The 15,889-nt window shown below is 34.4% G+C and overlaps 1 protein-coding gene across 1 annotated transcript; it reads left to right on the forward strand.

Moving 5' to 3' along the window:
* Positions 1–470: 470 nt before the first annotated feature.
* On the forward strand, positions 471–12,468 carry LOC120267711 (histidinol dehydrogenase, chloroplastic-like). The gene is made up of 15 exons (XM_039275391.1): positions 471–660; positions 1,597–1,741; positions 1,993–2,114; positions 2,204–2,256; positions 2,351–2,423; positions 8,242–8,343; positions 8,422–8,523; positions 8,619–8,690; positions 8,758–8,820; positions 8,907–8,948; positions 10,278–10,337; positions 10,840–10,950; positions 11,324–11,498; positions 11,614–11,703; positions 11,946–12,468. The coding sequence occupies exons 2-15, from the start codon at positions 1,618–1,620 to the stop codon at positions 12,221–12,223; spliced, it is 1,467 nt and encodes a 488-aa protein (XP_039131325.1). The 5' UTR covers positions 471–660; positions 1,597–1,617; the 3' UTR covers positions 12,224–12,468.
* Positions 12,469–15,889: the final 3,421 nt, after the last annotated feature.

Here is a 15,889-nt window from a genome sequence, read left to right on the forward strand (position 1 = left end):
CCATTCCCAATCCAATCGCACTCCACTCCTTGCAAACAAACAACACCTAAAATTAAAATCCACCCCAACCACCCATTACGGATGCAAATGCATGATTTTGAGCACTATTTATGATATTGTTTATATACTCCCTCCGTTCCTTTTTACTTGTTATATTTTAGAGTTATTTTATGTTCTTTTTTACTTTTTGGTTTAGAAATTTTGTGCAACATTAAATAATTTTTTTTCCAAATTTACTATTTAATTTAATGTACTAGTATAATTTTTAAAAAATCACAATTAACTAATTATTAAATTATATACTCCATTTAGTGGCTTTTTAAATAAAGGTAGTTTTAAAAATTAATAAATTTTTTTATAAAATATAGATAATTAATTAACTTCAATTAATTTTTTTTAATCGGTGTAAATTAGATAAATATTACAAGTAAAAAAGTACCTGAAGGAGTATATGCTTGTGTCACCCTCACTATCTCTCTACATTTTTCACAACCGAACATCAGTGCACTTACGAATTCTCGCCAATGGAGCTGTCGTCCTGCAGCCCCGCTGTCCTGTCTTTGCTCTTCTTTGGTTTGGTCTCTTATCCTCTTCATTCCAAGAAGTAAGAAGGGATTATCATCTTGGAATCCCTATTTTTCTTCATCAATTGGATCAGAGGTGCGTGTTTCTTGTGTTCTTCTTTGTCTTCAATCTCATCTTCCCGCTGAAATCTTTGAAATGGAAGTTGGAGTAAATCATTGTCGATGTATGAATCGTAGAAAGATGTATCCTTTTAGAAATCTTAGGGTTTTCTTTTCAACTGAACAATGGATCGTTCTATGATTTATCTAGGGATTGATGATCTTGTTAATTTGGGTTGTTTGGTGATTATTTATGACTGGGTGTTTTTGTTGGTGATTGAACTCTGTCTGAGTGGAATGCGAACTTCTTAGAAGCAGTAAAGGTGAAGTTTTGTGTTTCTCGGAGTGTTCAGTTCCCTCTGGTGTTGGGCGATTGCATCCTGTAGAATGGTTCCTGGGAGGTGTTTGACGAGATGCTCTAATTGAGCTGGCTCTAAGAAATGGCACCTAGAAGTTGTTTGATGAAATGCTTGAACTGAGCTTCCATTTGAGCAAGCTGGTTTGGTGAAGATTAAGTAAGAATATAAGCATGAGAGAAGTTGTGAATGAATAGTTCAGCTCTTATTTTATAGTCCATTTCACCATTTTTTCCTCTTGGCGACCATTTCTTGCACTCTTTCTTACCCCTTCTTATTCATTTATATCTTTGCTGTAGGCCAAATAACAAGGCAATTGTTCATGAATCATGATTTAGTTTCTTTGTGTGTGGTAGTCAAGTGTCAAATGATGTTCTTAATTTGGAAACTATATATATATATATATTCAATTAGTTATATTACTATTTGGAGAAACCATCTTTTTTCTTGGTTAAGAATATGTAGTTCACTATGCTTTCACATGCTGTTGTTTGCTCCAAATGACACATTTTTGTATAAATGAAGCAAAATTTGAGATTAATTAAAAATTTTGTATTTGTTTTATATGAGTTATTTGATTTCTATATGTATGTTTCTTTATTTTTTGCTGCATCCAGGTGCAGGATTGGAAGTAATAGATGGAAACTGGATTTGTGTATCTTGTAGGGACTAATAAAGTTATCAATTCAGGAGTTTTCTGGAGTTCTCAATTATCTGGCTACAACGGTTGTCTGAAATATCGTTCAACTCGTCCATTGACTGGTAAATTATGTTCTTATCACTTATTTTTTGGACACCTTAATGTTGGACAGGCAAAAATTGAGCCTTAATCAGCTCAACCTCTGTATATTATGTTTTACTGTGATTGTTAATACCTCAAGGGTCTTCTTGAGTGAGAAACATCTGTCTGATTTCATTGTTGACCATTTCCTTTGTTTTTTTAGTAAAGCACATTCATTAAAGTGCATCTAAAAATGAATTATATGCAAATTGTTAAGATGATGCTGTTACAGTTTTCAAAACTCAGGTTGCTAGGAGTGCTATGAAATCTTATCGGCTCTCAGAGCTTAGCCATGCTGAGGTTCATGGCCTTAAGGGCCGTCCTCGCATTGATTTCTCGTCCATTTTTAGCACAGTGAGTATGATACTTTGAGTTAACTTCTCATTAAATTCTCTTAATTGAGATTTTCTTTCTAATAGAAGTGCATATGTTTTCTGCATTAGGTGAAGCCAATAGTGGATGATGTGCACTGCAAAGGTGATGCTGCAGTTATAGAGTTCGTATTCTTCACCTTGCTTCCATTCACTGCCTTATTAACCTGTATGGCATGCCATAAATGATTTTTTAGTGCTTCTCTTTTCATCTCTCAGTTACACACGAAGGTTTGACAAAGTTGATTTGGAGAACATTGTTAAACTTGTTTCTGACCTTCCAGATCCAGAGGTGAGCATGTTGGCTGTTGGCATGCTTTTTTGTTTGTACTTAGTAGGCTTTAGATGAATTTTTTTTTATTTAATCTCATAAATGTAAATGTTATTTTATCAACTGATTAATCTTCTTAAACTTTGCATCTCTTATAAGCATGATTTTTGTTAGAGTCTGAAATTTCTCTAACAAAAAGATGAATTAGCTGTAGTGGACTAAAGCTTACTGTTTTGTGGAATCTGCTTTTTGAAAAAGTGTGATGTCTTGGGTTTAGTGTTGACCTATCATCTTGTGTTCGTGATATATATGCATATCCGAACTTGAATGAATGTATGAATGTTTTTTTCCTAACATTTTTTTCTTCTTTGTTAAGCTCTCCCTTATCAAAAATTTACATCATGGCATCGTGAGCTCTCATAGATCTTATGTGGACTGTGATTAAAAAACAAAAATCAGCAAGGGCTTCCTCTACAAATACCTCAAAAAAATCATACCTTTAAATCCCTATGGCTTCCAACAAAGATACTAAACCTTTCACCTCCGCTTTAAGTGGTGAAAATTATCAAGTCTCGGGCTGTTAAAATGAAGGCTTATTTGAGAGGTCTTGGTCTATGGCAGGGTTGAAGCTGAGAAGGAAGTACCACCTCTTGGAGACAACCCAACACTCAATCAGATCCGGGCTCATGAAGAAGAAAAGACTAAAGCTCCAAGAGCTTTTGTCTGTCATTCATGGTGCTGTTTTGAAACAATTTTTAAGAATCATGGATTGTGAACACCAAAAGAAGCTTGGGACAAGCTCAAGGAGATGTATGCGGGTAGTGATAGAACCAAGAAAATGCAGATTCTAAATTTAAAGAGGCAATTTCAAGTGTTGAATATGAAAGACAATGAATCCATAAAGGAGTTTGCAGACAGGTTGATGGAAGTTGTTAACAAAAATCAACTTCTTGGTGAAGACTTGACCGATGAAAGGGTGGTAGAAAAAGTTTTAGTGAGCTTGCCAGAGAGATTTGAGTCTAAAATTTCTTCACTTGAAGACTCAAAAGATTTAACCAAGATTTCTTTGGCTGAGCTTGTTCATGCTTTTCAAGCTCAAGAGCAGAGAAGATTAATGAGACAAGAAACTAGTAATGAAGGGGCTTTTCTTGCAAAGCAAAAGGGGAAGGTTCCTCAAGGTGGTGAGAAGAAGCACTTCAGTGAGAAGAAGCACTTTGGTGAGAAGAAGTACCTTGGTGAGAAGAAAGACAAGGAGAAGAATGAGGGACAAGGAAGCAAAAGTGGACAAAAGGGCAAGTTCCCTCCATGTCCTCATTGTAAAAAAGAAAATCACTCTGAAAATTATTGTTGGTGGAGGCCAAATGTGAAATGTAGAGCCTGTAATCAGCTTGGACATGTTGAAAAAGTTTGTAAAAGCAAAGGAAATCAGCAAAGACAACAAGCTCAGCTGGCAGAAAATGAATCTGAAGCAGAAGAGAAGTTGTTTGTTGTAACTTGTCAAGCATCTGGTAACACCAACAACTTTTGGCTTGTTGATAGTGGCTGCACAAGCCATATGACATTTGATGTTGAAGTTTTCAAGCATTTAGACACAACCTTTACCTCAAAAGTGAAAGTGGGCAATGGAGAGTACCTCAATGTGAAGGGAAAAGGTACAGCAGCCATTAGCACACCATCAGGTATCAAGCTCATTTATGATGTGCTTTATGTACCTGAGATAAGTCAAAATCTTCTAAGTGTGGGTCAAATGCTAGAGAAAGGTTTTTCCTTGCATTTTAACAAAATGTCCTGCATTATTCATGATCCAACTGGTCAGCATTTAATGACTGTTGCCATGAAAAACAAGAGTTTTCCAATAGATTGGAAACAGACCTCTGTGCATGCATATGCTAGTTCAGTTGATGATTCATGCTTGTGGCATAAAAGATTTGGCCATTCTAGCTACTCCACTTTAAAGCAAATGCATGAAAAGAACCTTGTTGCTGATTTGCTTGCTATAAATGATGCTGTTCTTGTGTGTGAAATATGTCAAATGGGCAAGAATACAAGGTTGCCATTTGGAGACAAGAATTGAGGGCCACGTAAAAAACTGCAGCCTCATCCACTCGATGTGTGTGTGGACCAATGAGTGTTGAATCCTTTAAATGGCAGCAAATATTTCTTGATTTTTTTATAGATGATTACTCAAGAATGTGTTGGGTTTATTTTCTCAAACAAAAATCTCAGTTTTGAGCCAATTTTACATGTTTTAAAGCTCTTGTGGAAAAGCAAACTGGTCATAGCATCAAGATGCCTCGAACCGATAATGGAGGTGAATATATCTCTTCTAAATTCAAAAATGTTCTCGTGACAAGCATGGCATTCAACATCAATCGATCTGTCCTTACACTCCTCAACAAAATGGAGTGAGTGAGAGGGAAAAATAGAACTATCATGGAGATGTCTAGGTGCCTTTTGTATGAAAAATCCTTGCCAAAAAAGTTTTGGGCTGAGGCTGTCAATACCTCAGTATATCTATTAAATCTTTTGCCAACAAAATCTTTAAAAGGCAGTATTCCTCATGAATTATGGCATGGTTTCAAGCCTTCTGTTGATCACTTGAAAATTTTTGGGAGTGTTTGCTATGCTCATGTTCCTGATGTGCAAAGGGATAAATTGGATGCAAAAGCTATTGTTGGTATATTTCTTGGCTACAGTAGCATCACGAAAGGCTATAGAGTTCTGAATTTGAAGACTAACAAGGTTCAAGTAAGCAGAGATGTGAAGGTTGATGAAGCTGCAAAATGGAATTGGAAAAAAGGTGAAGCTGAATTTTCCAATCAGGTTGATAATATTACTTTACCTCAAGAACAAGATGATGGTGGTTCAAGTGATGATGATGAAACTCCTATAAGAGGCAAAAGAACACTTGCAGAAATTTATGACAGATGCAATTTTGTAAAGCTTGAACCAACAAACTATGCGGATGCAAGCTTGATGATGGTTGAGAGGCAAAGCAATGGAGGAGGAGATGCATATGATTAACAAAAATTCAACTTGGAAACTTGTTGATAGACCTCAAAATCAGAAAGTCATTGGTGTCAAGTGGGTTTATAGAACCAAAATGAATCCAGATGGTTTTTATAAACAAGTTGAAAAGCAAGACTTGTGGCTAAGGGTTATTCACAACAACAAGGCATAGATTATACGTGACACTTTTTGCTCCTGTGGCAAGGCATGATACAATCAGAATGTTGGTTGCTCTTTGCTACTAAGTTTGGATGGAAAAATTTTTTTCATCTTGATGTTAAATCTGCTTTTTCTCAATGGCATGCTAAATGAAGAAATTTTTTTGTTGAACAGACTCAAGGTTTTTGAAGTTGTTGGTAGTGAAGCCAAGGTATATAAGCTTATCAAAGCTCTTTATGGCCTTAAACAAGCTCCAAGAGCTTGGTACAGCAAAATTGATACTTATTTGCAGCAGAATGGGTTTCAAAGGAGCAAAAATGAGGCCACTCTTTATGTTAAAAAAACTGAAGGTCATAAAATTCAGCTTGTACTCTCCTTATATGTTGATGATTTGCTAATTACTGGTGGAAATTCAGCCATGATTTTGGATTTCAAACAAGTTATGGAAAAGGAGTTTGAAATGTCAGACCTTGGTGAAATGAGGTATTTCCTTGGGATGGAGATTCATCAATTGCGGGATGGTATTTTTATCTGTCAACGGAAGTATGCTTGGCAAGTGCTAAAAAAATTTCATATGGAGAAAGCAAAATCAGTTGCTACTCCTTTGACAGTTAATGCAAAATTTTCCATTGATGATGGGGAAAGCAAGGTTGATGCTTCAAATTATAGAAGCATTATTGGAAGTCTCTTATATTTGTCTACAACAAGACCTGACATTATGTATGCTACTAGCTTGCTTTCTAGATTTATGCATTCTCCCAGCAAGGCTCATCTTTGTGCAGCAAAGAGAGTATTGAGATATATTAGAGGCTCTACTGATTATGGTGTTCTTTTCTCAAAAAGGGAAAGTCATGATCTTATTGGTTTTGCAGACAGTGATTGGGCAGGCAGTGTTGATGATTCAAAGAGTACATCAGGCTATGTTTTTTCTTTTGGCAGTGGTGTTTTTTGCTGGAATTCAAAGAAACAAGAAGTTGTAGCTCAATCCTCAGCAGAAGCAGAATATATTTCAGCAGCTGGAGCAACAAATCAAGCAATTTGGCTTAGAAAAATCTTATCTGATTTGGGACAAGTTCAGAATCAAGCTACAACAATTTGGGTGGATAACAAATCAGCCATTGCAATGTCCAAGAACCCAGTTAATCATGGAAGAACAAAGCATATAAAAGTCAAGTTTCATGCTATTAGAGAAGCTGAAAGACTTGAAGAAATTGAGCTAAAGTATTGCAGCACTAATGAACAACTTGCAGACATTATGACCAAAGCTTTGGAAAAGGATAAGTTTGAAAAACTGAGATCAATGATGGGAATCTCAATGAGAAATTTCAAGGAGGAGTGTTAGAGTCTGAAATTTCTCTAACAAAAAGATGAATTAGCTGTAGTGGACTAAAGCTTACTGTTTTGTGGAATCTGCTTTTTGAAAAAGTGTGATGTCTTGGGTTTAGTGTTGACCTATCATCTTGTGTTCTGTGATATATATGCATATCTGAACTTGAATGAATGTATGAATGTTTTTCCTAACATTTTTCTTCTTTGTTAAGCTCTCCTTATCAAAAATTTACATCAATTTTCTCATTTACATCCTTTGTGTCTACTGTTGCTGAGCTTTTAGTTTTTGTTCTTCTATGTTTTCCTTTGATTACTTTGAGGAGGAGACATTTCCAGTTACATCTTGTGCTTTAGCTGCAAGTAAGAATGCTTTCAGGATTTTATGTTTTTACTCTACTAAATTGTAATTTGTATTAGTACAATATGGTTTCGATGTGTTCACTTTTACTTATGTAAAAGGCTAAGATGCAATTTACACCATTCTCAGCTTGTGCATATGCATGTATTGAACAAAAGTGGGTGCTATTTGGGCTAGTTTACTTCTCAAACGAAGTTTTAAAATGGAACATCATACTGATATTATATGCGAATTTTGTTAAATGAAAAAGAATATCAGATTTACAGTAATTTCCAAAGATTAAAAAATTGAATATATTGAGAAGGAAAAAGAAAATCATATACAGCTTTAGGATTTAGCATTATTTCTTAGTATCCCCTCACTAAGGAGCATTGTGTTGCTGAATGATCATATCCCTTCTGCTTAGTTTGTCATGTTTTGTGAGCCATGTAATGCAGGCAAAGTAATGAAATAGCTCAATAGTTAAACTTAGTTGTGATTAACATGAGAGGCCTCTGGCTAGTAATAAGATTTTGGGGCATGCAAGTAATGGCAATGTAGAAATTGGTTTATGTAGCTCATTCTTAGAGTTAAATGACTGTATATGGGGTTTGGTTTAATATGATTGCATCCATCTTCAGCAGCATTTGCCTTCAATGCATTTGCCTTCAATGCATTTGCCTTCAATGGACTATTAGCATCTAAGTATTAACATCTAAGGTTACAGGATTTTGTAATGTATCAAAAGACAATTGTTCAACTGGTGAGGTCTTTAATTTCAGATTAGTATCTTTGTTGAATCTGCTGTCCTTGCAGTATTGTTTTCACAAGATATTTAAGTCCTTTTCTAAGCTTATGTTCATGTTTTGGTTATGGTTCAGTAATCAAAAAACACGATTGCTTGACAAACGGTACTATGACTGATGTTAATGTCTTGCAGTATATAGTAGAGTATTCAGCTTTTCCATGCCTGTTCAAGTTGTGACAATTTTTGTGTGAATGCAGCTTGATCCTGTTGTCAGGGAAGCATTCGATGTAGCCTATTCCAATATATATGCTTTCCATGATGCCCAAAAGGTTCCTGAGAGGACTACTGAGAATATGAGAGTAAGCAACTGACTATATTTTCTCACCAATTCTTGTTTATTTGTCAATAATATCTTCTTATTTGATGAGACTTGATAGGGCGTCAGATGCAAAAGAATAGCAAGGTGCATTACTTCAGTGGGCCTTTATGTTCCTGGGGGGACTGCTGTCTTGCCTTCAACTGCTTTGATGCTTTCGGTGGTAAGCTCCTTTTTTTCAAATTGAGTTATATTCCATCTTGTCCGCATTATTCAAGGATGTGGCTTTTATTGACATTGGATTTTTATCTTTACCAGCCTGCACAGATTGCTGGCTGCAAAACAATTGTGCTTGCCACTCCCCCTGGTCGTGATGGTAGTATTTGCAAGGTATCTCCTTATAATGCTTTATTACTTCTTTCTAATACACATACAGATGATTATTACTTTATTTCAGGAGGTACTTTATTGCGCTAAGAAATCTGGTGTCACACATATTCTAAAAGCTGGTGGAGCTCAGGTAGAGCATCTTGATATTTATCACTGTCACTATAAGGTTTTCATGACTTATTTATGTAATCAGATCTTTTATAATTTTATTTTCAGGCAATTGCAGCCATGGCTTGGGGAACTGCATCTTGTCCTAAGGTAAAGGTTTACAATAATAGTTGTTTTGTGACTTATAAATTCCATCTCTCTCTCTCTTTCTCTCTCTCCACCCACAGACGCACACACATGCCCATGCACGGGTAAATTTTTCCAGTGAGTACCTAAGTTTGCCCTTATATCAGTTTGAACACTAACTCTCAATTTGTATCAAAATGAGTACCAAGTTTAATTTCATTTCTCCGGCGGGGTAATTAGGGATTTCTGGTGGATTTTTGGTGATGTGGACTCCGGAAAGCTTGCGTGGATGCCCTGGGTCTATGTCACCGACTTGCCAGCTCAGCTACTTAACCAATGTGGTGTTTTTTTGTCCACATAGGATGTACAGTCAGCTATTGTACATCCTACGTGGATCCAAAAAAGTCACATTGGTTTAATGGCTGAGTTGGTGAGTCGGTGACGTGGACCCAGGGCATCCACACAAGCTTTTCGGCGTCCACATCACCAAAAGTCCACCAGAAACCCCCAATTACCCCGCCGGAGAAATGAAATTAAAACTTGGTGTTCATTTTGATATAAATTGAAAGTTAGTGTTCAAATTGATATAAGGCCAAACTTAGGTATTCACCGGAAAAATTTACTCGCCCATGCACACTACCGCTCTATATATAAAAATAAGTTCAGATGTACCCTTAATTACTGGGTCAGGAAAGGGTTGCTAAAGTGTGGCAATTGTTTTAACCTTTTAAATGCTCGAGGCATTGATTGCAGTTATCCTACATATATCATTTAGCATAGTTTTTGTGATTGATAAATTTGCATTGTAGTGTATTTAGGATCATTTTAATGTGATTTTCACTCATCACCATTCATCCATATACAAATGAAGTTTCTTCTTGCAAGTGATGAAGTTAGGAAGACAAACATAGCTTTTGTAATTGTTTTATGGCAACCTGTTATTATAATCTTATGCCGCTTTTCTTTGGATCTCATCCTTGTTAAAGATTAGTATATGTTTTCTGTTTAACAATACATGCCTCTAGAGGTAGGGATTTTTGTTTTAGGGCATGACACCAATTTGTCATTGCGCTCGTGTCTCTGCCCTTCTCTCTTATGCCTATAATCTGCACTATGTTTTATGTTTAACTTACGACACATGAATATTTCATTCTTTTAATTAAGTTCTCGAGGTCAAACTGGTTAGTTCATTACAACTGGATTCTTTCTCTTTCCCTTGCTTTCAAAGATTTGGATTTAGACATTAACTAAGTAATTTCTTCCAAATGATTACTATCTTTCAAGTCAAGTGCTATGTTTGTAAATTATTTTCTTACCATTTCTAATTTCAAAGAGCTCTCATGTGAATTGCAGGTGGAAAAAATTTTTGGGCCAGGAAATCAATATGTTACAGCAGCAAAAATGATTCTACAAGTATGTTTTCAACTGTCTTTCTTATCAACTATCTTTCTTTATTAAAAAGGCTTTCTCTTATGTCTGCTTTTGAGTATTATACTCTGTAAGCTGTAAATAAGCTACAATTTGACTTGCAAATATTATCAAATATGTCAACCATTTAAGCAGACCTCCTTCAACTTTTCTTTTTGTTGGTACAAGTGCGACGGGTGAATTTAATAGGACATGCAGCATTTGTGGTTGTAGTCCAGAGTCAATTCACCATTAGGGTATGGAGCATTTGCTTAAGGGGCATGGCATTACTATTGCTTTTTTCCAATGTATTCTGTGTTTCAACTTCCATGGGTGGGCTCGCAAAGTTAGGAACTGTTGCTTGTTCGTAATGCTTTGGCTTTCCATGATAAACTGTCATATTAAATGCTTTGTTTCTGGTGAAATTTTTTGCATTTCAAGTTTTTACCTCTTGTTGATCAATTCATTCTCATATATATATATATATATATATATATCATTTTTGCAGAACAGTGAAGCCATGGTTTCTATTGACATGCCTGCGGGCCCATCAGAAGTTCTAGTCATTGCTGACAAATATGCCAAACCTGCTCATATTGCTGCAGATCTACTCTCTCAGGTTTTGATTTCTTGTAGTTCCAGTTAATGTTATGATTCCTCAAGCATCGGATAGTTAAGGCTTGTAAAATAATTAACTGCCATCCTATACATCTCCACATGGTCAGTTTGTAAAATTTACTAAAGTACTCTAAAAACTGTAAACTATCTCAAAATTGCTAGTCTGGGAGGTTGCAAAAATTATGAATGTCGCAAACTGATTCATTTGTTGAAAACTTTATGGTGATAAGTTGAAAGCTTACTTAGTCTGGTATGTCATGCCATTCATGTTGCATTACATTGAACCTCATAAGCTTCAAGCTTGGCCTGATTGTTCTGAAAGTTGCTGCCCTGTATACATTTCTTTGTTAATGGTCTTTTAATGGCTTTATCAGGCAGAACATGGCCCCGATAGTCAGGTAGTTCTTGTTATTGCTGGAGACGGTGTGGATCTCAGTGCTATCGAGTCTGAAATTAGCAAGCAATGTGCAAGTCTTCCAAGAGGAGAGTATGCTTCCAAAGCACTTAGCCACAGTTTCATAGTATTTGCCCAAGATATGTTTGAGGTCGGCCACTAGCTCAATATTTTTTCTTCTTCCACAGCATATAGATTAACATATGCTTCTAGGAGTCTTATGTAATTATTTATTGCTAACATATACCTAATTGTTTCTATTTCTTACAGGCTATCTTTTCTCAAACTTGTATGCTCCCGAGCATCTGATAATCAACGTCAAGGAAGCAGAGAGGTGGGAAAGTCTCATCGAGAATGCAGGTAACATAATTTGAACTCATATTGGTGTTTGTCAAAAGTTCGTTCAATCTTTTAATAAAACCCTTTTTTAGTAGACCCGTATTAAAAGTATTAAAGCCACTATTGACACCCAGTGAACAAAATTAGTTCGTGTTCATATTGTTTTATTTTAAAGGTTAAAACAAACCATGATAGCTCGCTTTAGGGATGCTTTAATCCAAAATTAGAACATGGCATAAATTAAATTATTGTTTGTCTTGTAGGTTCCGTGTTCTTAGGCCAATGGAGCCCGGAAAGTGTGGGCGACTATGCTAGTGGAACAAACCATGTTCTTCCTACATATGGCTATGCGAGGATGTACAGTGGAGTTTCACTAGACTCTTTCTTGAAGTACATCACGGTACAATCTTTAACCGAAGAAGGTTTGAGAACATTAGGTCCATATGTAGCCAAGATGGCTGAAGTAGAAGGGCTCGAGGCTCACAAAAGAGCAGTCACTCTCAGGCTGCAAGACATCGAAGCTGCCCTCCCCATTAGCTAAATTTTACTAAATATGTTTTTTTTTTCCGATCGTTTCATGCCCGAACATTTGTATCGGTTTGCAATTTTGTATTGCGATCTTGTTGTCATTGTTGAAAATTAAGACTTAAAATTATCGTTGAACCTTTGTTGTTAAGTTGTGGTTGTGTAATTGTTGCTGGCTGCAAGAATCATGAGAATTTGCAGTATTTAACTGGTCAAGGAATGCAAGGAGAAATGCAAGGAGAAATGATACAATTTGGAATATTTTGTTTTTTCTAAAAGTATGTGTGTTTGTCTATTAGCAGGGGTTGTCAATTTTGGTTGTGATTTTATTCTTATTGTCAAAAATTAAGAAAAGGAATTATTTCCCTTAAAAATAACAAAGGCGTTGAATATTTATACTCAAAATCCTTAACATGCCCTTGTAAAGCTATATGTGTATACACAGTACTGCAGTTTTCTGTTATATTCTCTTTTATTATTATTTATTATTATTATTTTTTTTAACTTCAAGGGTTAATCTTAAAAACAAATATATATATAAATATAGATGTATATATGGATACAATTTAAATGATATGCAGCTTACATATCTGTTTTAGTTGAGGTAGGATTTTGTGTAATAGTTTTATTTATTTATTTTAATAAAGATTGGGGATATATAATTTTTTTTTAACCATTCATCCCAAAGTGGGCGAAGGTATTGGGACCTAAAGGGTAGATGTCTCTCATCTATTGTTTTTATACATAAAAAAAAAAATTTGATATTGTTTTCTTTGTTGATGGGATTAGATATTCACAAAAATAATAAATTAGGGACTTTTGGTGTTGATACTTTTTGTCAAAGAATTAACTCAATTTAAAATTTTAAGTAAATTGTTATTTAAAGGCTATTGAGGATTAACATATGATTATAATGTTAAAGTCATAGACTACAACATTTAATTTGAATATGTGTCTAGATTAGTATCATTATAAAGTTAATCCAAATAGGATGTAAATTAACATTCTCCCATCTGGTTCAATTTTATCATAAGTAATTTCATATCCACACACATTAATCTATAAATTTTATGTATGTATTAAAGAAGTAAATTACATAAATCATGGTAATAAGTCATTATAAATTGAGTATTATCTTCTATATATCATGATGTAATCTCTCTCTTCAATACAAATCTCTATATGGCATTGTATTATTATCAATAAGCCATATGCTTATTTGGGTTCAATACATAAATAAATATGGATAAACTTAATAATTGTCATTTTTAAAATTAACGTGTGCACTTAAAAAGAAGACAAAATGTTCATAGAGAACAACCAAGTCCCATATATTCTACATGATCTCTAAACATTTTTAATGATATACCTTTTATCAAAAAATCTGCAATCATCAACTTTGTGCTAATTTGCTGAATTGTTACTTCATTAGCGTTGACATGCTTCTTTACCACCAAATACTTGATCTCAATATGTTTGCTTTGACTACTATTCTTGCTATTTTAAGCCAAACACAACAACGTAATTATCACAATAAATTCTCAATAACTAAGATATAGAATCTATGATTATATGCTCCAATATGAAAATCTTTAACCAAATACCTTGAGAACTAGCCTCAAAACATGAAACTAACTTGGCTTCCATAGTAGAAGTGACAACCAAAGTATGTTTTGCACTTCTCTAATAGATAGCACTACTGGCTAATATCAAAAACGTAATTGGATGTTGATTTTCAAGAATCAAGACAACCTTGTAATCTAAATTCTCATATTCAACAAATTCAAGTCATGATCATCTCCACATAAGTACATAATCCTTCATACCTCATGACTTTCATTATAGATTTCCAATGATAAAGATTTAGATTACTTTGATACCTTTCCAACATCGACATTGCATATGCAATGTCTGGTATTGTGTAAGCCTCAACATACATGAGGTATATGGCATGTTTTTCATTTGTTCTCTATCGAAGTTATTTCTAGGACATTCATCTAAACTAAACTTGTCAACTTCACTATTGGCTCAACGCTGTGTGAACAATTTTCCATGAAAATTGCTCAAAAACTATATTAATATAGGATTCCTAAGACCCAAAACATATTGAGATTTGTCTCTATGTATTTTTACGCCAATGATTTAAGATGTCCTAAGCATATCCTTTATATTAGAATTCCTAGAAGGAATTTGCTTTACCTCATATAATAAGCCCCTATCATTGGTTGCAAGTTAAATTTCATCTACATATAGGACTAGAAAACAAAATTTACTCCCACTATCCTTATAGTATATACATTCATTCTTAATATTCTCAACAAAACTGAATGTAGATAATATCATGAAACTTCAAATAACATTAACGGGATGCTCATTTAAGTCCATATATGGATTTCTTAAGTTTGTAAACTAGGTTTTCACCTTCACTAAAGAAGAGCCCTTAAGGTTATTTCATACACATCTCTGGATCTTCAATTATTAATGTCATTTTCACATCCATCGGATGTAATTCGAAGTTAAAATGAACACCAATGCCATAATATTAAGAAATGATTCCTTTTTAGAAACTAGAAAAAAAAAGTTTTCATTATAGTTGATGCATTATTTCTGAGTAAATCCTATAGCAATTAGACTATAATTGTGATGCCTAATAATGCATAATGAGCCTTTCTTGTTTTTATAGACCCATTTACAACTAATTACTCTCAGGCAATTTAACTAGATCTGAAACATTATTATATGCCATTGAATCCATCTTATCTTTCATAGAATCTTACTACAACTTAGAATTACTACAATTTATAGCATTGAGGGTAATCTATGACTCAAAAATCATAGAAAAATTCTTGTAAAAAGACAACATAATCACCAAGTATTGTTGGTTTATTAATTCTAGTTGATCTTCTTAATATGACATTACCATTTTCTTGATGAGGTTGTTGCTTAATAACTTCTAGTAGATATTGCTCAATTTGATCAGTTGGATTAAAAGACTTGATTGTTCAATGATGATATGTTCAATGTTTTCCAAATATTGATGGTCTTTATTCGAAACAATCAATCTTCGATTATAGTTCAAAGTGATAATCTTTTTTAAGACTTGAATCTAGAGGTTGATCACTCCTACTAATCACATTACTCTAAAAAAATTTGCATTTCTTGATTCTATGATTCTGGTGCTATATGATGGACAATAAAATCTATAACCTTTGGAATTTTTAGCATAACTAATAAAACACCCACTAATAATCCTTGGGCCTAACTTTCTTTCATGTAGATTATATATGTTTATCTTAGTTGGACAACTGCAAATGTGTAAATGTTGGCAACTCAGTTGGGAACTTTTGAATGACTTAAATCTAGTTTTAGAAACTGTTTTAGTTGGTACACAATTTAAATAAGTACCATTATTTTAAGAATATGAGTCTGCATAGATCGAGGAAGCTTTGACTTGCTAAGCATTCTCTTTACGATGTCCATCAAAGTGTAGCTTCTTTTTTCTGCTACACCATTTTAATCCGATGGGCTTGGCATAGTGTATTGGATTATAATACCATGTTCTTAAAAAAACCTTGCAAATGGACCTAATGCTTTTCTATCATATGTGTATCTACCACAATATTTTCTATGTCTATCTGATTTCCCTATCTTTATTTACTCATCACATGGTGTATTTAGCTTT

The sequence above is a fragment of the Dioscorea cayenensis genome, chromosome 8 (assembly GCF_009730915.1).
Source record: "Dioscorea cayenensis subsp. rotundata cultivar TDr96_F1 chromosome 8, TDr96_F1_v2_PseudoChromosome.rev07_lg8_w22 25.fasta, whole genome shotgun sequence".
Lineage (NCBI taxonomy): Eukaryota > Viridiplantae > Streptophyta > Magnoliopsida > Dioscoreales > Dioscoreaceae > Dioscorea > Dioscorea cayenensis.

Excerpts from the sequence above, each read along its gene's own strand:
- LOC120267711 (XM_039275391.1), top strand. The coding sequence starts at position 1,618 with ATGGAAACTGGATTTGTGTATCTTGTAGGGACTAATAAAGTTATCAAT. Across the intron at positions 8,949-10,277 it reads GAACTGCATCTTGTCCTAAG|GTGGAAAAAATTTTTGGGCC; the intron begins GTAAAGGTTTAC and ends TGTGAATTGCAG. Across the intron at positions 11,704-11,945 it reads AAGTCTCATCGAGAATGCAG|GTTCCGTGTTCTTAGGCCAA; the intron begins GTAACATAATTT and ends TTTGTCTTGTAG.